Below are 26,865 nucleotides of genomic sequence, written 5' to 3'. Positions count from 1 at the left end.
GTTTAAGCCAGGTTTCAGTAAAAGCGATGACTTTAAAATTACAATTAATGCTGTTCAAATACAATTCTTTTAATTTTGTATTTAAACCTCTTACATTTTGATAGTGAATTTGTAATGAATTTTTAATAATTAGTTTTTTGAAACCGCGGCTTTTTTTGGAATATGAGCAATTACAGTTGGTTTTTGTTGCTTTTGCTCGAATTCGCGCACGAAAGCACCGGGTGGCCAAAATGATTCCTCAAGTAGCAATTGAAAGTTAACATCTGATACGCCAAGCTGAAAAAAGATATATATTATATCCATTATAGTTCTTGATTTTATCGGGAATACAATAGCAAACTTAGAAAATGTATCTATTGAAGTTAGAAAGTGGGTGTTATCAGTAGAGTTGATATCTATATGTAGAATTTTTCCAGGATATGTTGGAATAGGACTTTCACCAATTCTTGGATTTGGGGAGTGCCTTTGATATTTGGCCTCATTACAAGTTCTGCAACTTAAAAAAGATTTCTTTTGTTTTTAGGCGTATGCCTGGAAAATAATAGTTTTCTAATATTTGTTGTATGTTCTCACGTAACGAGCTCTGTTATGCTCTGTTACTAAAATTTCTTTTTGGTCGTTCTCGTTGAATTCAGTGAGAATTTTATTTTGAATTTTGGCAATTCCTCTATATTATTGAATATTATTTGATCTCTCAGATTGATTAGATGTCTGATATGGAAAATGTTAGTGGTTGATAATCCGTAAACATGTTTAAATTTTTTACATCGTATAAGTAATTGCAAAGTTTTTGTAAGGCCCAGAGTAGAGTTGGAGCACATCTTTGGAGGCAATAATTTGTTTAATTTTATTAAAAGCGTCAATTGCATTGGCATCCAGTTTTATCTCAATTTTTTTTGATTGAAAAAAAAAAAAATCATTTACAAATCGTCGATAATAACTAGCGAGCCCCGAAAAAGAATGCAAAGCTCTTAAAGATTTTGGAACTTCAAAATATATTAAGTCTTTAACTTTATCGGTACAAATTTTGTTCCGTCTTTTGATACAGTAAATCCCAAAAACTCAACCCTTTGTTGGAAAAATTTAGATTTTTCCATCGACACTCGCATGTTAGCGTTAATTAATTTAGTAAGAATTTTGTCAATGTCCCTGCTGTGTTCCATAGCTGTGTTGGAAAATACATATTAGGCGTTATTTATTATTACATCATAGATGTAAACATGACATATTATTCCAATTTCCTCCCTCAAAATGTCGTCAATGGCTCTTTCAAAAATGCTGGGAGCATTTTTAAGACCAAAAGGTGGTCTGCAGAACTCATATTTTCCATTGTTGGCTGAGAAAGCTGTCTTTTCTCTATCCTTGCCTGCTAATTTTATTTAGTGGAAGCCGGACTTTAAATCGATCGTTGAAAAGAAAGTAGAGTTTCCCATATTTGATAGTATTACTGCTGGAATTGGGTATCTGTCACTTATTGTTTTACTATTTAGTTTTCTAAAGTCTCTCACAATTCGTGATTTTTTCATGCCCTGTTGGTCATGTCCTTTTTTATCTACAACCCAAATGGGATTGTTGTTTGACGATCGAGACTGTTTTATTATTCCGTCACGTAGTAAGTTCTGTGTTCACAAATTCTGCCGCTGCAATAGGGTTTGGATAACTTCTAGAGCAAACCGGAAGGGTATCTACGGTTCAAATTGTGGCTAATATATTTGCATTATAGGGCAAAGCTTCATCAGTGTCGGCAAATACTCTTACATGCCGTCCAAAAATGTATGTGAGTTTTATCTGTTATTGATTCTGGATAATTTGCAATTTCTTTTGAAAGTTTATTAATATCGGGGCAACGATAATACGACAATTTTTCTTGTACTCCGTTATATCTCAATATTCCTAGTTTCGTGTCAATATTGCCGTCTATTTCTTTATGAATGTCAAACCCTCTAATGCCATCGAAATTTGACAGGCTATTTAGTATAAAGAATTTTGAGTTTGTGTTAAAAATATTAATTGTACAATAACGTTATTCTTACTGATATTCTTATTATAGTTTTTCGCGGCTCTCGTGTCGATTACAAATTTTAAACCCCTTCCCTCTCCTGTGTTCTGCTAAGGGTAAGAGGGATTTAGTCCTAAAAAATTAATTTCGTCATTGTGTTTTTTATTGAAACTTTATTATAGTCTGCAACCTGGTTGTAATTATAATTTTTATATTCCTTAAAATTATTCTTATAATTATTTGATTCGCAATATTCACCATCCTGGTCATATCCTTCTTCTGCCAAGTGGTTAACTCGTTGTTCCTTCTGAACTAGTTGACGGTCACTTCCATGTTGCCTCTTTTTGGGCTTTTTCTCTTGTGTCCACCATTTGTGTCGGTCGTGCATTTTCTGGAGCAAATGTGCATATAAAAGGGTTTTTAAAGTTCCTATTACTTAGGTCAATTTGTCTCTGGTAATTATTTCGGCCTGGTTGTCCAATATTTTGTCTAAAACGGGAAAACGATGGATCAACGTCTATTGGCACTGGTCGTTGTCGTGGTGGTTCATTAGTGATTCTACATTACTGTGGGGAATATTAGTAATCATTGGGATTAGGTGGGAAGTTATTTCTTTCATGAACTCATTTCATGAAAGTCATTTTGGTCATTCTAGCTCGATTTGCTTCCAACTCTTGAGCTAGGGCTAGTGCGGAACTTGAGACATAGATCATTTGGTCTTGACGAAAATAGGGTGTCACATAATGGTCTATTAAGACCAGGAATAAAGACACGAAGCTCATCTTCGCGATATTTCTTACAAAGAGACTCAATAAGTGGTTTGTTGTCACTATGAGTCATCATAGTACTTGACAACTGATGATGACCCTTGAATGAGCATTGAAAGCTCTTGTTCTATCAAATAGATCGCTTTTTTGTCAGAATATGTGAAATCTAGTCTCGAAATTATCGCGTGAAAATTTAGCAGGGTATTAAATGACGATAGTACCATATCCGCTGAACCTATAATTTTATTCCTTATTATGCCCACGGCTTGAAAGTCTCGTGAACTTCCCTCGTATCCTTTAAAGACATTGTATGCGGTGTAAGCTGCTTGTCTCTAAGATACGTAACGCGCTTGATCTCCATTAAATCCTGGCATACTTTTAACTAAATCCAAGTATTCGTCGCACGTAATACCAGATGAAATTATTACTGGTTGAAATTCCTCCACACGAGGAGTTGTTTCCATTCGAGACAATCTATTAGTTAATTCGTCTATTTTTAGCTGGAAATCGTGTCGGGTATGCTTTGTTGCAGTATGCACTGCAGCATTAAGGAGCGCGTTTTTTTTTCAATATTTCCTTAATTATCCTTATATTTATTTAGTTTTTAACCCTAACAACAAGTTATAAAATCTTAAATCTATTTAAAGACTAGACAAGCTCAACCAAGTGATTGAGCCGTATTGGTGAAACGTTGCTCTTTAGTACGCAGGCATATCCCTTCTTTTTAGGCGTGTTTGATCGCAGGAATGTACTAAAGCATTAGCCAATGGGTTTGGGTGATCACGGAGTTTAGATATATATTTCAATCTGCTGTCCTCTACTTCTTTCTATACCATAGGGATACCAAGATCTTTTTGGATATTTACCTTTGTATTATATCAATATTAGCAGCGCTTGATTAGTTTGTGCTTCCATTGATAAATTTAATCACAAAAAGGTATAAAGGAAAGAAAAGTATCAAATATCTGTTCTTGTTCGTCCCAGGACCACCTATCACTCACTGTAACTTTTTTTTGTTATTACCCTTTCTCGTTTTGCATTTAATTATAGAAATTTTTCCAAACTTGGATCATTGCCCCGCTTTCGGATTCTATCGTTTCTCTCTTGTAGTAGTCTTTTAATGTCGCTATTTTATTTTTCCCTATATAACTAAATACCGTATTCATACGATACAATACGGATATAATCGCTTAAAGCCGTTCCCACGCCAAATATCTATATATCTATATTATTATTAATATTATAAATGCGAAAGTAACTCTGTCTGTCTGTTGCTCTTTCACGCCTAAACGGCTGAACGGATTGATGAAATTTGGTATGGTGATAGATGATAACCTAGAAATGGTCATAGGCTATAAATAATCACGTCATCGTTCTTAGTGGGTAGGCAGTAGGCAGATAACTAAATTAAGTTAGTGATTTTTAGTCGTTTTTGTTGGGCCTTTTGCTCTTTCACGTTTAAACAGCTGAACGGATTTTGATGAAATTTAGTAAGGTAATAGATGGTTACCTAAAAACGGATATAAGATCAAAATGATCACGTCATCGTACTTAGGGGGCAGGAAGAGGCAGAAAACTGAATTGAGTTAGTGATTTTTTTAGGGTTTTTGCTGGGACGGATTTTGATGAAATTTAGTTAGGAGATAGATAGTACTTAGTTACATTTTTATTATTAGATAGTTAAGATAGCTGTTAGATGTAGATATTTTCTTAACCAATCACTTATGTCTCTAGGTTTACTCAGATACGTATTATTCTTTATTTTTGCAGTCGCTTTCAATTGTTAATTCCCTATTCATGTGCATGTTCATATTTATCTAGCATATTGATTATGCTACATGGTATGATATGGTTTTAAAGTGACAATGTTGTGTGACCTTGGGTTTGTTTTAATGTGAGTACATTTACAAACAGTTGCTAAAATCTATTCTAAGAACCCATATCATATCATATGTAAACATTTTATCCATAGTAATGCTTGTGTTATTGTTTGTTGAATGCTATTGTTTTGCATGATAATGCATTTTAAGGAGTCACGGTGGACTAGAACGTTCAAATTAAGGGTGTTTTCTGAATTTTCTTTATGGTTTAAAAAAGAGCAATCAATTTAAAATTTTTACAATTTATTTATACACTTATGAAAAGTACAAAAATATTTCTTTCTTAAATAAAAAAAATGGCTTCCAAAAACGCTATCTTAAAAAATTACTCGCGGTGCCGTTGTTGATTTTGACTCTTCTGAACATCTGAAACATTAAAACCAAATAAATTATTAATCTGTAGTAGGGCAACTATCGCTGGTACTATAACCAAAAAATAAAATTGAAAATTAAAAAAATTTCGCGATTTTGAATTTCAGATTCTGAAAACAGCTATTTTTGGAACAGTTTTAAAAATCGAAGTTCTTAAAATTAAAATTTGATCGTAGTCCCCGCGATAGATATTGATCTTATAAACACATACATTATTTACATTTTATATTTACTAAGGAAATATTCGGAGCTATACATAATGTGCTTAGGTTGCTTTTAAAGAAATTTTGATGTAAAGTTGAGTACCGGAACACTATAGTGGGACATTGTTGCAGGGGGACTTACAGCCGGGAGAAAACGAAAAAACTTATGCGGAGGAAGTCGCGGGTAAAAGCTAGTATATATACATATATATTCGATAGGCAAAAATGTTGAAAACTACTTCTACAATCGAAAAGGAAAAATAAATTGTATGAATATATATATATATATATTTTCCTATCGGTCCTTTTGTCCAAGTTGTCCAAGTCTCCTACAATTTTATTCATTTTATCGTAATCTATTTTGCTGGGTAGAGCATCCCAGTCTGACATTTTATTCACTACCGTGGTTACTTTGATACATTTTTATTAAATTGACCGAATGGGCCGTATATTCTTTATAATTCTCTGGAGGGTCCCCCCGAAGGTGGTGAATCGCAGAGAATTTATTTATTATAAGCTGGAGGGTCCCCCCGAAGATGGTGAATCGCAGTTTTTTTTTTATTTTTGGTTATCGGTTGTACAAACCGTTTCTTGTTGTTAAAAATTTATTTTAATTATTTTTATGTTTATAATTCTCTAGAGGGTCTCCCCGAAAGTGGTGACACGCAAGAATTTATTTATTATAAGCTGGAGGGTCCGCCGAAGGCGGTGAATCGCAGCCTTTTTAATTTTTTGTTATCGGTTGTACAAAGGTAAATTTTAACACAATTAACCCAACACCAATGAAAGGCCCTAAAACAAGTAAAATAATGATCTTAAAACACTCTACTTACAATTTTCGGTACATATTTATACTAATTAATTATGTAATTTTCCCTCGGTGGATGTTTCAGATGCCTTCCTTCCTTAGCTTTGGTTTCTAAGATGATCCCCCGATTGCTACGCCTCGGCATGGCGTGTAATGCCTAATAAAGTTTTTTATCCCTTCTCTAGGATTACTTTTATTATTTTTTTTATCCTCTACTAGGATCACTTTTATTTTTTATTTCTCATTTTTTAATTATCCTCTATGAGGATCACTCCTTTCTTTTTTGTCACTTTTAATTATCCCTATGAGGGTAAATTTTTTTTTGTGTCTATTATAAGGATATTTTTTGTATGGGTCCGAATCTACGTCCACGATCGCGTATCCTTTTCCGAGGATATTTACTTTTCGTAGCCCAACGTTGGGTGCCAATTAATTAAAACGAATTTTAATTTTTTAACTTTATTTACTACTTACTACGCAAGTTCAGCCGAAAATGCAGGGTGAGTTTTTACAACTATCTTTTGATTTTACAAATTTGCGGCGACTACGCCTAAATCCCTAACTTCCCTAAACAGTAGCATTTGCTGCCGCGTGACCAAAGCCCCTTTGATGTAACTTGACTCCAGAAGTTATTTGTTATTCCTAGAAGATTGCAGATGCATTGTCAGCAATTCGATGGGAATGAAATCGATTTGAAATCGATTTGAAATCGAATATGCAACTGTTAACCTTATGTGTTTGCTGATGTTGTTGTCATGCGTTGACTTGTTGACGCATACTCAGTACTTTTCGGACATTGTTGCTAATGTTATGGAAATTATTACAATTATGCTTTTGCTGGTGTTGTTGTCATGCGTTGACTTGTTGCATGGTCAGCACTTTTCGGGTATTCACCGTTTGTGCGAACGCTGATGTTAACTTGTCAAAGAAAAATAAGTAGTTTTTTATAATAAATATTATCAAAAATACGCTTACCTCTTTTCAAGCCAAATTTTTTTAAAATGGTTATTTGCTGTTACAATGAAAATTATTTTTCTTTAAAAAAATTTGTATTCTTCTTTCCGTTTTTAGCACGTTCTACCTTAAGGTTACTCCTACTTAATTGGAAATTGTAAAAAATGTATTTGTATGTGTAAACAGCTGGAAAAGTGTGATTGTGTTTGGGCAATTTGTTACCTCTGTCTTGCAGGGTGATGGATAAATTTTATTGAACTAATATTTATAATTGCAATGCCTGGTTTTCACTAGGTCATATTTGGCGTCAAATGTTGTCAAAATAATGAAAATGGGTAGTCATAAGGTGTCAATTGTATTTGCCGGCATATTTGACAACCCTTGGTTATATATTATGACATTCTAAATTCAATATGTGGAAACATGTAACTACAAAATTTTATTTGCCACCATGTTGATAAATTGTGTTCGTTTGCCGCACGAACACTTGTTTAAAAAAATAAAGAAGTTGCAAACATTTCTGAATGAAATGAAGACATATATATATATATATGTATATTCAAAGTATGTACATATTATTATAGATTAAAAACTTATATTATGGAATTACATATTTGGGGTAGATTTTAGTTACTGCGGCGCCAAGATTTGAAGCCATTTTTATGTTAATAAGCCCAAAGTAAAAACTTTTATTTTTACTTATTTTGTACAAATAATTTCACTTTAAACTAAATATGTAAATTTTATTGCAGTGAAAGGTTTCAGTACGGCAATAATAAAATTGCTGTTTGATATGTCGCTGCCGTCTTCAAAAAGTTCAAGACGCTGGCTTCAAAGCGACCGTCGCTACGTCGTGTCGTCGCCTTTATGTTCAGCACTTTAGTCAACATAATTATATTGGCTTGTCATAAGCTATCATAGCTTGAATATTGAACTAGAGGCATTGTCAGTTCAAAAAAAGTTCAATTTATAAATCAAATTTCCTTTTGTTTACCGCTTTTCTATAATATTCTGAGCTTTTAAGGAATCTACATTTATTATTAGATACGGGATGGTCTAAATAAATATGGATAAGCTTTGATAGAATTTAGAATTTTGGTTTGTTTACATTTTTATCTGTCAAAATGAGGTTTCTCGATATTGCCAACTACTTTTTTTTTGGAAAAAATCTAACTATTGTGAATGAAAAAAAGCTATGAACTGACAATGCCTCTAGTTAAATATACAAGCCAACATAAATTATGACAAGCCAACATAAACTGTCATCGATTGGCTAACTGCTATAGACAAGTCAATCGAACAAACTTTCCAAATTTTCATACGAACTGGCAGCACTGAAATTGAATTGACTATACTTGGTCGCACTGAACTCTTCTACCACTTACCAATGTCTTACGTTTTCTGCCAGAAATTTAATTTTTATTAAAGTTTTTTATTCAATAAATTCAATACAAAAATACATACGATTTATTTTCGCCTGCCATTTTAAATTTCAAATTTGTGTATAACAATTTTTATTATTTTGACAGTAATTTGTCCTTTCAGCCGTTCACAATAGGAAAATGGTTCTAAAATGTGTAAAACAAAACTTGGTAGCACTCAGCAAGCGGCGAAAGAATTTTTAATGAGGTATTCGCATACTGTCCTGCACGAATTCAACTAGATAACTTTGTTGTTGCTTTCACATGTAAAATTTTTGACAGGCGAGCAGCGCCCAAAGATAGCGAGCAGAGAAGTGACCAATCGATGGCAGCTATAATTATGTTGGCTAAGTCTTCCATACAAAATAAGCTAATAGCTTAATTTGCCGGTCAAATAAAACACGCCTAATGTTTTCTTAAAAATACATATAATTATAAAAGTTAGATAAGATAAAATCTTAAAATTTCCACGCTAATTTTTTCATTAATTTATTTAACTTAATTTTTTGAATACAACTTAACTAAATGTTTCAAATAATTTTTTCAACATTTTTGGTGAAACTTTCGTATAACTTAATGGTGTTTATAGTTCTCTGCGTAAATAATAAACGGATGAACGATCACACGTGCCGACTTTTGTCAATTCGCACTTACGGAATAATATTTTATATATGAAAATTTAAAAAAATTAGAATTGTTTTAGATAGGTGTAAGCTAGTGGTAATGTAAGTATTTCGGACTTTTATTTAATAACTTTTATTTAAGTACATATGAGGGCCATATTCATTTCATTACAGTTGCTTGGCAACACTGTATAAACATTTGTTCAGGTTAGAATTTGGCAATGGCTTTGGACAGTGGTGCTTCTATTGTTTGTCCGACACTTGCAGGTAAGAAATCTTAGAATTACAATTAATTCCTTCAATATTTACAAGTTTTATATTTAAAATAAAATTTTTAAATTTCAGTTCGTTCTAATGTTGGAGTGGAAGTATGGTCGTGCGAAAACTCGAGTTTGCAATATGCGTACAAATCGGATCTTCCTAAAGAAGACAGCAAAAATTGCCGATCTATTTCTTTTAGTTCGGACGGTAGATATTTTGCTTATTCAAATGGAAATGAAATAAAAGTACTTCAGACCAACGATTGGGCGGTTAAATGCTCACTGCCTCGACCAAAAGCCTTCTACCTCAAATTTTCTCCTCTTGGAAATTACTTATCAACATGGGAATTATATACTATTACCAAAGATAAACCAGAAGGATCATCCAATATGTTCATATATGAACTCGGTTCTGGTTTGGAAATGTTTGATATTGTGCAGAAAAATCCTAATGACTGGGAGCCATCATGGTCGTCTGACGAGTCTATATTGGCCATAGTTATAGGTGGTGAAGCACTGTTTTACGAGTTATCGGGCGATATTAAAAGTTTTCAACGCTATACTCGGAAAATTGGTGGTAGCAGAGGTGCGGTAGTTTCGTTGTCTCCAGGATCTTGTCCACCATATGTTGTTGTATATACACCTGGCAGTAAGGGAGGTCCATCAATGTGCAAGCTTTATAAATATCCGTCGCTTTCACCAAATCAAGCAATAGCTTGCAAAAGCTTTTTTCAAGCTGATCGAATTGATCTACTTTGGAACAAACGTGGTTCCGGGGTTCTTCTATTGACGTCTACGGAAGTGGATAAAAGTGGGGCATCATATTATGGAAATCAGTCATTACATTTCATGGCAACAAAGGGAGACTCTTGCTCAGTACCATTGTGTAAGTGAAATTTATTTAATATATATATATATATATGTCTTATGTGGTATTACATATCTACATGATTACATACAGGAACTGTTTTGATCCAAGAGCTTAAGTATATAATCTAGAAGGAATAATTAGGTATTTTCTATATGGTTCGGGTTTGTCAATTGAATTCGTCAATAGGCAAGACACCATAAAACAATGCCTGACTACAAAACCTTAACTAGTAGGTGCAATTGCCTATCATCTTTGTATGAAAAATCAGCCCCTTGCAATAAACCTGCCACCACTAAATATTAATGTTTTGTAAAGCTCGCAACTTGGCTCATTTACATTAATATGAAATCCACTCTACTTTTAAACATCTATTTATTTTCTTGACATTAAAAGTACAACATAAGGTATATTAAACAGTTTAAATTGTGCAATATATTTATTGTTTGGGAAATAATCAGTGGTGTTGTGAAATCCAAGATAGATTTGCTGAATGTCAGAATGACCAACCAATTCTAATTTTCAATGGTTTTTCCTCTTTTCGAATATAAGCAAACCAATGTTCGAATCAGCTGTGCCACTATTCATTCACTGGGCAAAATTGACAAAACAATTCTTTGGAATTTGAATCACATAAAGACTGTATATTTACTGTTTGCAGCTGCTGACATTTTGGGAGAGGAAAATGGCAAGTTACTTTCACACGGGCAACTTTCGTTGCTAATTCTCGGGCGATTCTCTTTTGCTGTCGCCCCTTGCGTTCACACGAGCCATTCTTGTTCGACAACTCTGTTCGTGTTTTTCTGTCATTCTCTTTCATATAATTTTCTCAACATTTTAATTATATTATGCATATTTCTATATGTATTTGCAAATTACATACAAAATTAAATGATTAAATTCAAATTTTCAAATATATTGTAAACATTAATTTTAAAATGTGTGCAAATGCAACACTGTTCCGTAGCAGCGAACTGTTACGAATAAGAACACAAAGCGTGTTGCCTGAACACAGCAGACTCGGCGCGATTCTCCTCTCCTCGTCGCCCCCTCTCCTATAAAACTAAGAATTGGCGCGACAAAAATTGCCCGTGTGAAAGGGGTCTAAAGAAACGGAAAATTAGCAGAAATTAGCAGATAGACTTTCTAGTGCTGTTTTTGGCATTACATCTTAGAAATTAATCAACATAATATTGAATAAATTGTTATTCAAGATCTTTTAGACTGAAGTAAATGAATGATCGTAAAAATTCAATTGACTTTTATAATGAAAACAAATTAATTAATATATGCTCATATGCCCGTATATTATCGTGGATATCAAACCCTAATTAGTTTAAACATTCACAATTTGTGTTTTCATCGTTATTTAATGAATTTCTAATTTTACTTTTAATAAACAAACATTATTAAAAAGAGCCAAATCGAAGCAAATGATCAAAGCAGCCCTGATTTACACATTCATTCAACAACTGTTTCTATGTCTGACAGCTGCTAGCGAATATTCCACCAGCAGAAGCTAGCAGCTCTCATGCGAACAGCTGATGCTCTCTTCTGCTAGTTTCTGCTAATTTTTTGAGTTAAGAAACGCTTTTCCAGCAGAAACTTGACAAATTATAACTTGTCAGCAGATTGTATGTAAGTATGTGATTGATGTTGAACCGTTTAGCCAGTTTTAGCCGAATCGATGATAGCGCGCCACTCCTCTATTTCCTTCGCAGTTCGGCGCCAGTTGGAGATCCCAAGTGTAACCAGGTCGCTCTCCACCTGGTCCCTTCAACGGAGGGGATGCCTTCCCCTTCTTCGGCACTGCATCGAACACTTTCAAAGACAGGGTTTTCGTCCATTCTGACAACGTGACCTAGCCAGCGCAGCCGCTGTCTTTTTATATGTCAATGTCGTCGTATAACTCGTATAGCTCATCGTTCCATAGTCTGCGGTATTCGCCGTTGCCAATGTTCTGAGGACAATAAATCTTGCGCAAAATTTTCCTATCGAAAACTCTCTAGTGTTGTCTAATCTGATGTTGACATCGTCCATGTTTTTGCACCATGAAGCAGGGCAATTGCCTACACAGTCCAAAGTAACACCTGTTGGCAAGAGTGATTCTGCGCTGGATTTTGAGGCTGACATTGTTGGTGTTGTTGATGCTGGCGGGAAAAAGCAGAACAAACGGCGCGGTTATTGCTTCCGATGATATCAATTAGAGGTCTGAAACTATCGATAGTGATAGTATTTGGGAAGCCATCGATTAACTATCGATAGTTTTCTATAGAACAAACAAAAATATGTTTGTAATAAAAAAGCACTTTAGGCAAGCAGCCACTTATTTTATTTAAAAATAGCATCATATCCACATGTTTAGGTTTTAATTTTGACCTGCGGTCCTCTCAGAATTAACTGACGTTGCTGGCGTGCAAAAATATCTTACAATAACCACTATCAATTTTAGTTTCTGTAAAACATGAAATATACTTACTTTCCAAATAATAAAAGGATCTGTATCTCTTTTTGCATTTTGACTTTCAAAATACTGTCGAAACAGAATAATTGCATCTGCTTTAGATACATTTTTTTTGCTTCTATTCTTTTTTCGACTAAAAACGAGTATCTGTTGTGGTATCCTTCTGTCGATTCATTACTTTCATGGCTTTTCTTTTCGTTTGCTACTATGTATTGTTGAAATTTCATGCTCCAGATATTTTGCTACATCATTTGCATTGCTAGTTGACAGAAACCCCACCTTCTTGAACCTAAGGTCCAAAATTGTAACTCTTATGGATCTAATCTTTTACATACAGATGCTTAAAGAATATCACGGAGCGAATTAGCCTCCGGCGTTGTCAAATCCGTTCGCGTTATACCAAGTTTTTCAAAAATTCCAAAAGAGATCGGTATTATCAAAGAAATAGGTACATAACTACTGCCAGATATCTATGAAAATAGTATTGTTATTTTAATTATATTTAGGAGATTTATAAGAATAAGAAATTAAAATACAAAATACAATTTATACAAGTATATAGAATGTACCTGTTCCGTTGCGTCTTGGAATATTTTCAACAAATCGACGATTTCCCGCAAAACATTGACATCAGAGGCCGAAAGTGGTGCTGGAGCTTTCACTGTTGACAATAAAATGTTGGATATAGCTTCATTGGTTGCTATAATCCGCTTAATCATGAAATATGTGCTATTCCACCTCCTGCAGCAAACTGTAAGGATTATATATTTCTTGCACTTTCTTTTTCATATGCTATTGTACTAGATTTAAAAAAAGATACAATGGCTCTACATTTGTTCCGCAAATGTGCAAGGTCTTTGCTTCATGATAAACCATCATGGACCACCAGGTTTAGTGTATGCGCATAGTAACCAAGAGGTGCTTTCTCCGTAAAATACAAGCAATTATCATTGAGTTGGCGTTGTCTGTCACTATGCAACGAACTTTTTGAAAAATTTTCCAATCATCCAATACCTTCTGTATATAATTAGCTATATTTGTGGCCTTATGATTTGTTGGATCTTCCAGTTTTTTCGTTGACAGCGCACACGATCTGAGTTCAAAATTTAAAAGAAAATGACAAGTGATGGTAAGGTCAGAGTCGTTTGCAGCGGAGGTCCAGGCGTCACATGTAATACTAACATGGTCAACATTCGATAATATGGATTTTAATTTAAACTTAGTAGTGTCGAATTGTTTTTTCAACAGTTCATCACGCAACGTTTTGGCTCACGGCAACACTTATCGTGGATCCAGAACGTGTACAAAATTTTTGAATTCTTCACCGGACACTATGTTAAGAGGTTGATAACCTTCAATCACTAAACGCGACAATGCAAAATCGATATCCTTTTTTCTTTTGGAGTCATTATCATATTTTATGCCTCTACTAAAATAAGATGGCACCGATTTTATATTTGATTGGCGTACTGCAAGAAGTACTAGGATAATCAAAGGATTCTTCATTATTATCACAATCGCGATGAAATCGGGTCAAATGGTCACGCAAGTTACTTGTGTTCCCACTAGTTTTATACTCCTTACCGCATTTAATGAACTTGTCCAATTTTTTATCCTGAGATTTATCAAAATACTTCCAAACTTAGGGTCGGCTTTAGTATACTATCCCAGGCTTTCGGTAATAAAATGGGTATCGATGGAAAGAGGAGGTTCTCCAGATTAAAAATATATACACATATAGCTGCAGCTTCAGCTATAGTTTTCGAGATATTCGCACTTAAAGTTGAAAGAAGTGCTACTTTTATCTTGAATTTTCACAATATATACTGAATATTTTATTAATATTCTGCACTTATTTTACACTTACACTTCACCACATTGTATCTGCATATTTATTTTATAAAAATTATGACGAAAATGGCTGTAAATAAATATTTAACATTTTACACAAATCTTCGTTTAAAAAATAGCAAAAAGAGTTGCAGGTTGACAAGTAATCAGTGTTGCCACATCAAATATTTCGCAAAAATTAAAAGAATAAAAATAAACAGAAAAAAGAAAGAAGGCCGAAGGCCGCCAATGCGGAAATTATTTCTACACTAAAGAACTTTTCATTTCTTCCTCTTTGATAACTCCTGGTGTTGGCTCGACCAGGGTTATTTTTTTGAAGCGCGGCCGAAGGCCGCCAATGCGCAAAGTATTTCTACACGAAAGAACTTTTCATTTCCCCCACTTTGATAACTCCCGGTGTTGGCTCGACCAGGGTTATTTTTTTGAAGCGCGGAATTCAAATTTGAATTTTTCATTTCCCTTACTTATAGTACATAGAGTGAATATCATAAACTTTCCTTATATTATCTTTATATAATCTTTTTATAGGGCATTTGTTTTCTGCATTTGGGGTATTTATTTATTTTGGTTCTTCTCATTCGTTTGCAAAATATCTGATATGGCAACACTTATTACTTGTCAAGCTGCAACCCTTTTTGTTATTGTTGAAATTAAGAGATTTGTGTAAAATGTTAAATACTTATTTACAGCTATTTTCGTGATAAATTTTATAAAATAAATATGCAGAAACAATGTGGTGAAGTGTAAGTGTAAAATAAGTGCATAATATTAATAAAATATTCAGTATATATTGTGAAAATTCAAGATAAAAGTAGCACTTTTTTCAACTTTAAGTGCGAATATCTCGAAAACTATAAATCAGCTGCAGCTATATATACATAAATGCTTGAAATGGAGAACCTCCTCTTTCCAACGATACCCATTTTATTACCGAAAGCCTGGGATAGTATACTAAAGTTTCCCCCAAACTTATTTACATGATATTTAGTAATAGGTGAATATCTGAATATTTGCTCAAATCAAATTTACAAACCTTTGAGAATCCCTTCTTTCGCTTGACTCCCCGCCGTCGTTGTTATTTACTTCAAATATTTCATCTGAATCTGTTGCACTATTCGCACAACGACTCTTGTAGCCAGTTCCTAAACGATTGCAAAGTTAATATTTAAATTTAACTTTTAGGTTTACGCTTATCTTTCATTTTCTTTTATATTTCTATCCATTGATTTTAATTTTGTTTTAGGTTGCTCGACCAGGGTTATTTTTTTGAAGCGCGGAATTCAAATTTGAATTTTTCATTTCCCTTACTTATAGTACATAGAGTGAATATCATAAACTTTCCTTATATTATCTTTATATAATCTTTTTATAGGGCATTTGTTTTCTGCATTTGGGGTATTTATTTATTTTGGTTCTTCTCATTCGTTTGCAAAATATCTGATATGGCAACACTTATTACTTGTCAAGCTGCAACCCTTTTTGTTATTGTTGAAATTAAGAGATTTGTGTAAAATGTTAAATACTTATTTACAGCTATTTTCGTGATAAATTTTATAAAATAAATATGCAGAAACAATGTGGTGAAGTGTAAGTGTAAAATAAGTGCATAATATTAATAAAATATTCAGTATATATTGTGAAAATTCAAGATAAAAGTAGCACTTTTTTCAACTTTAAGTGCGAATATCTCGAAAACTATAAATCAGCTGCAGCTATATATACATAAATGCTTGAAATGGAGAACCTCCTCTTTCCAACGATACCCATTTTATTACCGAAAGCCTGGGATAGTATACTAAAGTTTCCCCCAAACTTATTTACATGATATTTAGTAATAGGTGAATATCTGAATATTTGCTCAAATCAAATTTACAAACCTTTGAGAATCCCTTCTTTCGCTTGACTCCCCGCCGTCGTTGTTATTTACTTCAAATATTTCATCTGAATCTGTTGCACTATTCGCACGACGACTCTTGTAGCCAGTTCCTAAACGATTGCAAAGTTAATATTTAAATTTAATTTTTAGGTTTACGCTTATCTTTCATTTTCTTTTATATTTCTATCCATTGATTTTAATTTTGTTTTAGGTTTCACTTATAATCCTTCACTTCAATTCACTTTTTCTATTTTATCCGTTAACATTCAACTTCGCCTTGAATTGCCAATGAATATGGACATACATATATAATGATGCCAACTAGTCATTGCTACCAACATGTCAATTACGAAACAGTTAGTTATTTGCTACACTGTTTTGATTTTTGTTTAAACAACGGCATCTCTGATCGTAGATCGAAAAAGAAAACAAAAAAAAAAAAACAAATTAAAAAAGTAACCCTGGTCGAGCCAATACCGGGAGTTATCAAAACGGGGGAAATGAAAAGTTCTTTCGTGTAGAAATACTTTCCGCATTGGCGGCCTTAGAAACTATCGAAAACCATCGATGGAGCATAAAACAATCGATGGCCTTGCGATAGTCAAAAACATCGATAGTTTCAGACCTCTAATATCAATATCATCGGCGTATGACAGCATCTGTACACTCTTATAGAAGATTGGACCTTCTCTATTTAGCTCTGCAGCTCGTATTATTTTCTCCAACAGCTTGACTGACGGAGCTTTTGGTGTTGCTCAACGTCAACTTACATAGCCGTATAAGTTTTGCGGAAATACCAAATTCAAACATCGCGGAATAAAGGCAGCTCCTTTTCGTGCTGTTGAAAGCAGATTTAAAATCTACAAAAAGGTGGTGTGTGTCGATCCGGCATCGGTTACTAGATTACCACCTTGGTCTCTATATGAGAATGCTCCGGTCTTGAAACCTTCGTTAAGTCGTTTCATTTTTTCATACAATTTTCGGCTCTTCATACTCACGCATTTCGGCCTCTTTCTTTTTCTGTCTGCAAATGCGTCTCGCTTCCCTCTTCAGCTCTCGGTATCTATCCCATCCCGCACGTGTTTTGGTCGTTTGCAACGTTGCGATGTAGGCAGTCTGTTTTCTCTCCGCTGAGGGACGTCCATCCTCCTCATACCAGCTCGTTTTTAGTCGTTGCCGACATCCAATTGTTTCGGCTGCAGAGGTACGCAGTGAGTTTGAGAGGCCGTTCCACAGTTCCCTTATACCGAGATGGTGATGAGTGCCCTTAGAGAGCAGGAGTGCAAGTCGAGTAGAAAATCGTTCGGCTGTCTGCAGCGATTGCCGCTTGTCGTCGTCGAACCTTCCTTGTTTTTGTTGACGGGCGTTCTTTGCTGCACAAAGGCGGGTGCGTATCTTCGCTGCTCTCAGATAATGGTCCGAGTCAATATTTTGTTCTTGGAGCGTACGCACGTCTAAAACACTGGATACATGTCTTCCGTCTATCACAACATGATCGGTTTGATGACGTGTTTCGATCAGGAACAGCCATGTTGCTTGATGAATTCTGGAATCTGATACTACAGACGACCATATTTCAGGCCCAAGTGAAGTCGACCAGCGTCAAGCCGTTTGGCGATGTTTCGTCGTGGAGGCTGAATTTTCCGACTGTTGTGCCAAATACATCTTCTTTACCCACTCTAGCGTTAAAGTCGCTAAGCACGATTTTCGAAAGTATCTTTGGTGACATCGTCCTTCTCTTCCGTTGGGGCGTGGGCTCAAATAAGCGATATGTTGAAAAACCTGGGTTTTATGCGAATTGTGGACAGACGTTCATCCACCGGGGTGAATGCCAGGACGCGGTGACGGAGTCTCACTCCCACTACAAATCCAACACCAAATTTGCGATCCTTTATATGGCCGCTGTATTAGATGTCACAAGGACCCACCATCTTCCGTCCCTGTCCCGTTCATCGCACTTGGATGGCGGTGGTGTCAACCTTTATTCGTATGAGGACATCAACCAGCTGGGCAGAGACACTTTCCCAATTAAGGTCCGGACATTCGAGGTGCATGCCTCAAAGCATAATCCTTAAAACGTTAAGTCATCAGAAATGGGGTTTCTCATCCGAGGCTTTCGCCGACTTTTCATTGGTACTTCGTTTTTATATGGTGGGTTCCTACGCACCACGGCAAAGCGGTTTCGCCTTCTTACTTTAGCTCGCCTCCAAACGGGTGTTTGTTGGCAACCCAGAGGATACTTGGTCTAAAAGTCACTGCTTGACGCATGTGGAGAAGAATCCTTTCTGGCCACTCCCAAGTGAATGACAATCAAAAACTTTCATCACTTACGTGAACTTCTACACATGATCCCATCCTCCTGGAAGTTAGGTCGTTTTGTTTTATTCAAAAAAAGTGTTTAGTAATTAACATAAAAATGGCCTCAAATCTTAGCGTCCCTGTAGCTAAAATCGTGGCGTTAGTTTTTTCCATATTCTATTCAGCATTATCTATTTTGTAAACTTTTTACAATATTTTAAAATTTTGTATTCGTTCATATCTTTTCTTTTTAATAATAATTATATTTTTCTAAAGCATTTTAGCTTCAAATCAAAATAAATTTGAATAAAACATCTCAAATATATCAACCCTGAAGTTCTTGGTTTGTTTCTGATAGTTAAACCTAAAACCAATAAGATATCTGATTCGAACTTCAAACCAATAATATCAGAATTCATGACACGAACCCAAATTTTTTGTCGGTTTGAATTCTGATTCCGACAACTATCAGAGTCCACAACAACACTGATTAATAATTTAATAACAATAATACGAAAAAATCCTATATAAAAAGTTTTTTTTCCACTTTTCCAACTAACAAAAAAATTTGGAAAAATTGCGAGAATCGGATTCGAAGACGCACAGAAGATGAAAATTTTCAACTTTCATGCGCTAACACAACAACCTTCACATTCATAAGAATAGCAACCAACATTATGTGAGTTTTAATTTTTTAAGCTCGTTTTCTTCGCTGCAATATAAGTATTTTGTGAAATATGATATTTATTAATTTTTTAATAATATCTTTATCAAATATTTAAAGTAAATTTTAAAATACGGGGTTACGAAGTTTTAATAAACAATGTAGGCAGTTTAAATTTTTCATCCGTTGCTAAAATCGAGGTATTTTATGTACATTGCTTATAAAAATCGTCGTCCAAGTTATTTAGTTCGTTTTCCAACTCGCAAATAGTACATTGTACACAGCTGTCAACGTAGTCAAGCGCATTTTTTCGCATTCGCGAGCTATGTAGTTTCAGCTTAAAGTGTTATTCCCAAACTGTTGCGGTACGTAGACGACAGTCTTCATGATCACTCGAATAGTTTGTAACAATATTAATTGCATTCATAAGTTATTTTTTAGCAAATATATAGAAGAAAAATAAAATATCAATGTACTTTTTGGATTTATCTATATATTTGTACAAATCTACTTTATTTAAAAATTAGTTGCAAAATGTTTTGGTAGTATTATGTGATACTACCAACGTGGCGCATGACCAGTTTCTGTTGAATTGCGATTTCAGAGTATAAGTACGATTAATATCTTTTAAAATATTTTTACTTTATTCTGAATTTATTTAATTTTTTTTGATAATGAACATGAACAACTGAATCTAGTACTGCATAAATATATATTCAGTTATGGACGAAATATGAAATCGTAATCTTAAATTGAAATTGACCACCAGATTTTCAAAAACATATTAAAACATTTACTCTAATCAAAATATTATAGGACATAGAAATAGGATTAAAGCCAAAATATATTTATTTTAAGTAATTATTATTAATATTTTGCGGAATATGTTTAAAAATTAATATTTTGTATCATATCATTCATTGGATATTACGCTATCCAGGATTTAAGTTTTTATTGACGTGCCTTTGGAGAAATCGTGTATGACGCGATTTTTTCGCTCTATATTCTCCTGGTCTATTTTCCACAAATTTTCTATAGGATTTATGTAGGTCTATAGATTACGAGGGTCAAATCATAACTCCAACAACATTGTCCCATTTACGCATTTTAAAATCATTTCTCACTCAGCAACACGTATAGTAGGCTTAGATCGTAGAAGGGCAGTCCTTGACCGGATAAAGTCCGGGTCAACTCCGGTAACGTATAACTGGCTACAGTGGGACCAATAGGTATCATAATACATTACGTAAACATATTTGTCCATATTTATCTTAATTCAAATATTGGTCCAACTCCTTGCCGGGAAAACAACCTCACTACATAATGTATTCATATGTATCCTCAGTCGATTTAGGGGACCTTCGCGGATTAAATGTTCTCTCATTTTTCAACTCTTTGACATTTTGAGCACCTGACTAATCTTGTTGTAGTACAGACAATAAGTATTGGCTACTATATCTATATATTGGCATCATTTGCGATGATCTTCTGTACACTTTTTTCAACTAATCTGTACAACAACTGTGTGAGAAGATTAAAAAAATAACTAAGTAGGGACCGAGTTCGTTTAAAAGGATCACAAATTTGTGTTACTTGTATAAGAATATCAATAAATAGAAGTATTACGTCTAAACATTTTAACCCTATTACACTTTGTTTCGCAAGTTTTGAATGATCTCACGCCCCTCTTCTGAACATTGCCTTGCGCGTCCCATATTTAAAAAACGTCATGAAAATTCAATGCCTATAAAAATACAAAACTGAAATATACAGAAATGTACTTCCAATATATATTTTGGGGACCAGGAGTTATCGGGTAGGGTATCTACCAGACTGGGATTCATATTTCCTAGTTGAGCCTGATTTGACATACCTTAGCGGAATAAAATTCTGTTAGGTTCTAGTAAGGTACTGTCATGGAAATCAATAACGATGTTTACCCTTTTTGTTATTGTAATCGATTCTCAATTATACAACAATTTGCTAACATTAATACAACATTAATTTTTGTTTTAATTTATCCTGTATTACAGCAAAAGAAGGACCTGTTCATTGCGTTAAGTGGAGCCCGAAAGCAACTGAATTTGTTGTAGTTTATGGATTTATGCCTTCTAAGGCAACCCTTTATAACTTGAAATGTGATGTTATCTTCGACTTCGGAGAGGGTCCGAGAAATTGTGCTTTCTTTAATTCATTTGGAAATCATATCCTTTACAAAATGCTATTTATTTATTATATTATTTATCGTTGTAATATTAATCTTTAAATATAATATTTATAAGGTTTTCTTAACTACTACGCACTTCTAGCTTTAGCAGGTTTTGGTAATTTACCAGGAAACGTGGAAATATGGGATATGAAGAAAAAAGAAAAACTGACGAATATAAAATGCCCTGATACAACATACTTTGAATGGAATCCTAACGGAATGTACTTTATTACAGCCACAACAGCTCCAAGACTGCGAATAGGCAACGGGTACGTAATCAAGATAATTTGTTTAGCAAATGTTCCCTTTAACAAAACCAGATATTAATCATAAATACGAGATTATATCTGAATGTCCCGTTTAATTTGGTTTAAACAGTTATTTGATGTATGTTAATGTTTGATTGTTTAATGTTATTTAAACAATCGATTGAATAGAACCATGGGACATCTATATGTCTATGGACAATAATTATTACCAACAAACTGTTTGTTGGATGACGATAAACATTTTTTTTAGTATAATGGAAATGATGGAAAATCTTATTTCTGGACGAGTTCATTTTGAAACTAATAAGGAAGGGATAAGTTCGAGGGTAACCGGAAATTTTTTAAGACATTGGTTAAACTTTGTTATAATAAGGGTATAAGCCAATACCCTCAGGGCACAATTCTCCAAAGTTAAAGTTTTTTTCATGGAATCGATGTATGGATCGATTACTCTTGACATAATTTGTGGTTTTGTAATAGGATTTCTGCGGATGCGTTCAACTCATCAATGGTAAACGTGTAAGAAAAACGATCAATAGTGCGGTGAACATTCTGGAAATATTAAGTTTTTACGAAATTCAAAAGTTTCGCTTGCTCTTTTTGCACATTTATGTATATAACGTCGCATCTCGACAAGCAAAAGTTATTAATACCTGATTACCAAATATTTTGCCATTGGCAATTTTTTTATATTGGCATTTGTTTGGCGTTTAAAAAATTTAGTGGAGGTCACAAATGTATGGATATTTTTATATATTCGAAAGACTTAATTTTTGAAACAAAAATATTTTACATATTTACATTTTTCAGACATAAATATCATACATTGATATATACAACTCAACTGTAAAGATAAAAAGAACACTGTTTTGAGAAAAACGCATTTAAAATTTTGATTCACAATAAAGTTCACCATGGTAGTTTTGTTGACACTCAAAACTTCTTCAAACTGTAGTATGTCCAAAACTATATTTCGGTTCGACTTTTAAGACACTATTATAATATTTTCTAAACTGTATACATTAAAACTATTTATAGATCTAGATTATGTAGATAGATCATCTCAAATAAGAAGTTGAAAATTTATAATGAGGCTTTTTTTAGTTTTTTGCTGCGATTAATTTGAACGAGAAAATTGGCACTTAAAACACACAAGTCATTACCGGAAACATTTATAAACAAAGTGGTCAACATTTATTAATTTGCTCACAAATTGTGCAAATTCTCGATTCCTTTTATGCTGTTCCTGATTATACTCATGTTTTCATTAAAATTGGTAGATCCTAAAATTTTTCCTGGACGTTTATGTCCCAATATTCCCAAAAGGACTCAAAAATTAGATGGCATACTATTGATCAAAAATTCATTCAAAACTTCATTGATTGTTTAGGCGCACCTTTCGTTATCGCTTTGCTGGTTTCCATCACATTGACCAGTATTGAGCCTTTGTGTGTTTTTTTAAATATACGATAAAATTTTGAACAAAAAAAAAAGGTTTGTAACAGACCCAATAATAGGCGTGTTGTATTTGACCAGCAAATTAAGCTATTAGCTTATTTTGTATGAAAGTCAGCCTACATAATTATAGCTGCCATCGATTGATTACCTGCTATAGATATAGACAAGCCAATCGAACAAATTTTCATACGAACTTGGTCGCACTGAACTCTTCTACCCCCGTCCATGAATTTAATTTTTATTAAAGTATTTTATTCAATAAATTCAATATAAAATACTAAGATTTATCTTTGCCTGCTATTTTCAATTTCAAATTTGTGTATAACAATTTTTTATTATTTTTACAGTAATTTGCCCGTAGCTTATATATTGAACTAGAGGCATTGCCAGTTTTTCGTTTTTTTTTTCATTCACAATAGTTATGTTTTTTCCAAAATAAGTAGTTGGCGATAGGGAGAAACCCCACTTTTGCAGATAAAAATGTGAACAAACCAAAATTTTAAATTCTATTCGATGTGAAAATGGCAAATAAAAACTTTATCCATATTTAATTGGACCATCCCGGGTCTAATAATGATAGTAGAATCCTTAATAGGACAGAATATTATAGAATGGCGGTAAACAAAAGGGAAATTTGATTTATAAATTCAAACGTTTATTTTTTAAATAAATTACATTTCAGCTGATCGTTAGGATCAAAAACAACTAATTTTAAAGAGAATATATCAAATAAGCTAAATGCGTTTTATTTGTCCATAATTTAGCTATTAGCTTGTGGTGGTCAAATAAAACACGCCTAATATTGTCATATAGACATAGAAATCTATTGCGAACAATCTGTTATGTACAGAAAAGAATCAAGAGGATATTATGAACCTAATTTTGTTAAAATCAGTTGGCTGACACTTGAGATATTTTCCGATCAAATTAACATTAAATTTTGACGAAGTGAAGAAGATTCTTGAATTATGGATTTTTCATTGTGTGTTTAACTTTTTATTATTAATGTAATAATGGCAGTACCAGTTTAATTATTCGGCCTTATAATTTGTACTAAATTAAAATTACTAATATTAAATTACAGCGTACCTCAAATCTATATTCTATTCCAGTTACAGAAAACTTAATAATTTTTAACATACGTACCGCAAAATTTTGTCAGGGCTTAAAAACATTTATTCTTTTTTACTTTCAGGTTTAAGGTGTACCACTATTCAGGATCATTAGTTCATGAAACTATATGGCCACAAGGACAAGAGCTTTTAGGAATCGAATGGCAAAAATATTCTGAAAATCAATTTATAGAGCCAGTGTTAACTAAAATAAAACCCGAAGGAATTAAATCAAGTTTACCAGAAGCAAGTAAAAAAGCATATACTCCACCTCATCTTCGAATGATCAAAGAAGGAAAAGACCCAGAACAATTTGTGCCACGTTCACAACTTAAAGTTAATTCAACACAAACAGGTAAATAAAAAAAAGAATGGATTCAATCATATTTGATGTAAATATATGCTGAATCATATCTATGAGATATAAACTCTAATCAAAAAGACAAATACAATATTTTGTATATTGGGGTATATGAGAGAAAAGTCAATTAAATTTGATGAAAATCATAAGACTGGTTGTACACGAAATTGTATTAAGATAACTCATAATTTGACCTTTATATTTGGCATAAAGTCCACTAGAGCAATGAAAATCATGATGTATAGTATCACAGGCTTAGAAATACGCAACCAACCAAACCACTATATATTAACTTAATTTTGCTAATATGTATTACACATTCACTAAGTGTCAATTTCGTTGAATTAGGTCTAGTAGTTTATGATCCAAACTGTTATAGGAGAAGGACATACTTATCTGATTTCACTATATTTAACTATTTTAATATTGTATAGTATAGTTCCGAAGAAAAATTAAGTTTGGTTGATATAGCTTTAAACTTCTTAGGTCCTGATCATTTTTATATATGTACATACATATTTAATTTAATCTGCGCAACATGATATTGGTTCCTTTGGCTGGTTTTATGTTAAATATTATTTCAGTCAATATGTTATCTTAATAAAGTTAAGAGTGTATATTTTCCTAATAATAATTTGGTCGCAAGAAATGGAAACAATCGAAGTGTAAAATCAATGTGCAAATTATCTTACTATTATTGTGTGTAAATATATTGCCAAGCTAAGATTGATGCCAAAAGTTAATGCAATCAATTCAGACCACAATAATAGTGATTTTCGACATTCAAATTTCCTTTATATCGTTTAAATTAGTCAGTGTGTATATTTTACTGAAATTAAGTATACATGTTCTCTCACCAGAAGGTGGCTTAACATTAAATATGAATATAATCGGTATAGATCTTATGCTTATGATGTAACCACTGAAAATATTTTACTATGTGACAGATTAATTTAACGCATTGCTTTGGTCAAAGTGTTTCTATATACTATCTTAAATTTCTTTTATATTTAAAGGTTTCCCAGTTGGCAGAAAATGTGGTTTGAAAGCGAATAGAATAAAAAATAAGAAAGATATGACCGTTGGAAATAATGTGACACCTACAACAAGTGCAGAAAAAGAATTAAAAAACGGAGCTAATTTAAATGATGAGCAGCTGAATAACCAAAATCGGAAGTACACAGGAAAACAAACTTTGGCCAAGGAAACAGATTCAAAAAGTCCAGAAGGTCAAACATCAAAAAAATCTAACAACCCCGAGAAAGAGAAAAAAATTCGTCACGTTGCAAAAAAATTGTCCGACATTAAAAAATTGAAGTTGCGCCAAGAGCAGGGTGAAACCCTTGAGTTGAATCAACTGAATAAAATTTCAATGGAGGCAAAGTTCTTGGAAGAATTGAAGATCTTAAAGCAGGCTACATAGATAACACTTGAAACCAAGCACATTTTTTAACTGCCACGTATAATCCATAGCCGTTCAAATTATCTCAAAATTATTAAGGTTTGCAAATATGTAAATGGAAAATATGAGATTAAGCAATAATCTTTATTTTGTATTTACTTTTTGTATGATAGTGTACAAAACATACTGTAATCGAAATAATTTAATCCAAAAACAATAGAAACAAATATATTCATTGTAAACAGTTATTATTGACAATAAATTAATGTTTGGTATGCGGCCTTATTCTTTAAAATAAGCTTTTGTACAGCTGGACCGTGCAGTTCTTCCGAAATTGTATGTTGGGTATATTTTAATTTATCCCATATTTTTAATTAGCTCCAAACTTAAATGAGAAATTCTTAGTTTTTAAACCGATTAGAATATAAAATTATATAACTTCGCAAATGAAATAAACATTTTCAAATTCTTCTGATGGTGTACTACATTTTTAAGGTAATTTTATTATGTTTAATATATCAGAAAATTAAAGTAGTAGAGGTTTCAGTGGAGTGTGGTGAAGAATAACGAAGCAGGTGTAATGTATAAATAGCTCATTTACATGTATAGTGTCACAACTCAAAGTCGATTTTTCAGGAACGGTTTAAAGTTTTCGATTATCTCTTATTAGCAAATATAGAAAATCGCCATAAGTTTATTGAATAAACTAGTGGCATGCAATATATTAAATAAAATACTGAGCATAA

The 26,865-nt window shown here is 33.3% G+C and overlaps 1 protein-coding gene across 1 annotated transcript; it reads left to right on the top strand.

The window, feature by feature from the left end:
• The first annotated feature begins 9,169 nt into the window (after positions 1–9,169).
• Positions 9,170–26,588, top strand: LOC105218660 (eukaryotic translation initiation factor 2A). Its single transcript, XM_011194383.3, has 6 exons — positions 9,170–9,294; positions 9,373–10,173; positions 21,342–21,512; positions 21,612–21,786; positions 24,440–24,711; positions 25,734–26,588. The coding sequence occupies exons 1-6, from the start codon at positions 9,249–9,251 to the stop codon at positions 26,138–26,140; spliced, it is 1,872 nt and encodes a 623-aa protein (XP_011192685.1). The 5' UTR covers positions 9,170–9,248; the 3' UTR covers positions 26,141–26,588.
• The last annotated feature ends 277 nt before the right edge of the window (positions 26,589–26,865 follow it).

Source organism: Zeugodacus cucurbitae, chromosome 4, assembly GCF_028554725.1.
Source record: "Zeugodacus cucurbitae isolate PBARC_wt_2022May chromosome 4, idZeuCucr1.2, whole genome shotgun sequence".
Lineage (NCBI taxonomy): Eukaryota > Metazoa > Arthropoda > Insecta > Diptera > Tephritidae > Zeugodacus > Zeugodacus cucurbitae.
The sequence above is the reverse complement of the archived record's forward strand: the minus strand, read 5'-3'. Positions and strand labels throughout refer to the sequence as shown.

Excerpts from the sequence above, each read along its gene's own strand:
- LOC105218660 (XM_011194383.3), top strand. The coding sequence starts at position 9,249 with ATGGCTTTGGACAGTGGTGCTTCTATTGTTTGTCCGACACTTGCAG. Across the intron at positions 9,295-9,372 it reads TGTTTGTCCGACACTTGCAG|TTCGTTCTAATGTTGGAGTG; the intron begins GTAAGAAATCTT and ends TTTAAATTTCAG. Across the intron at positions 21,513-21,611 it reads CTTTAATTCATTTGGAAATC|TTCTAGCTTTAGCAGGTTTT; the intron begins ATATCCTTTACA and ends ACTACTACGCAC.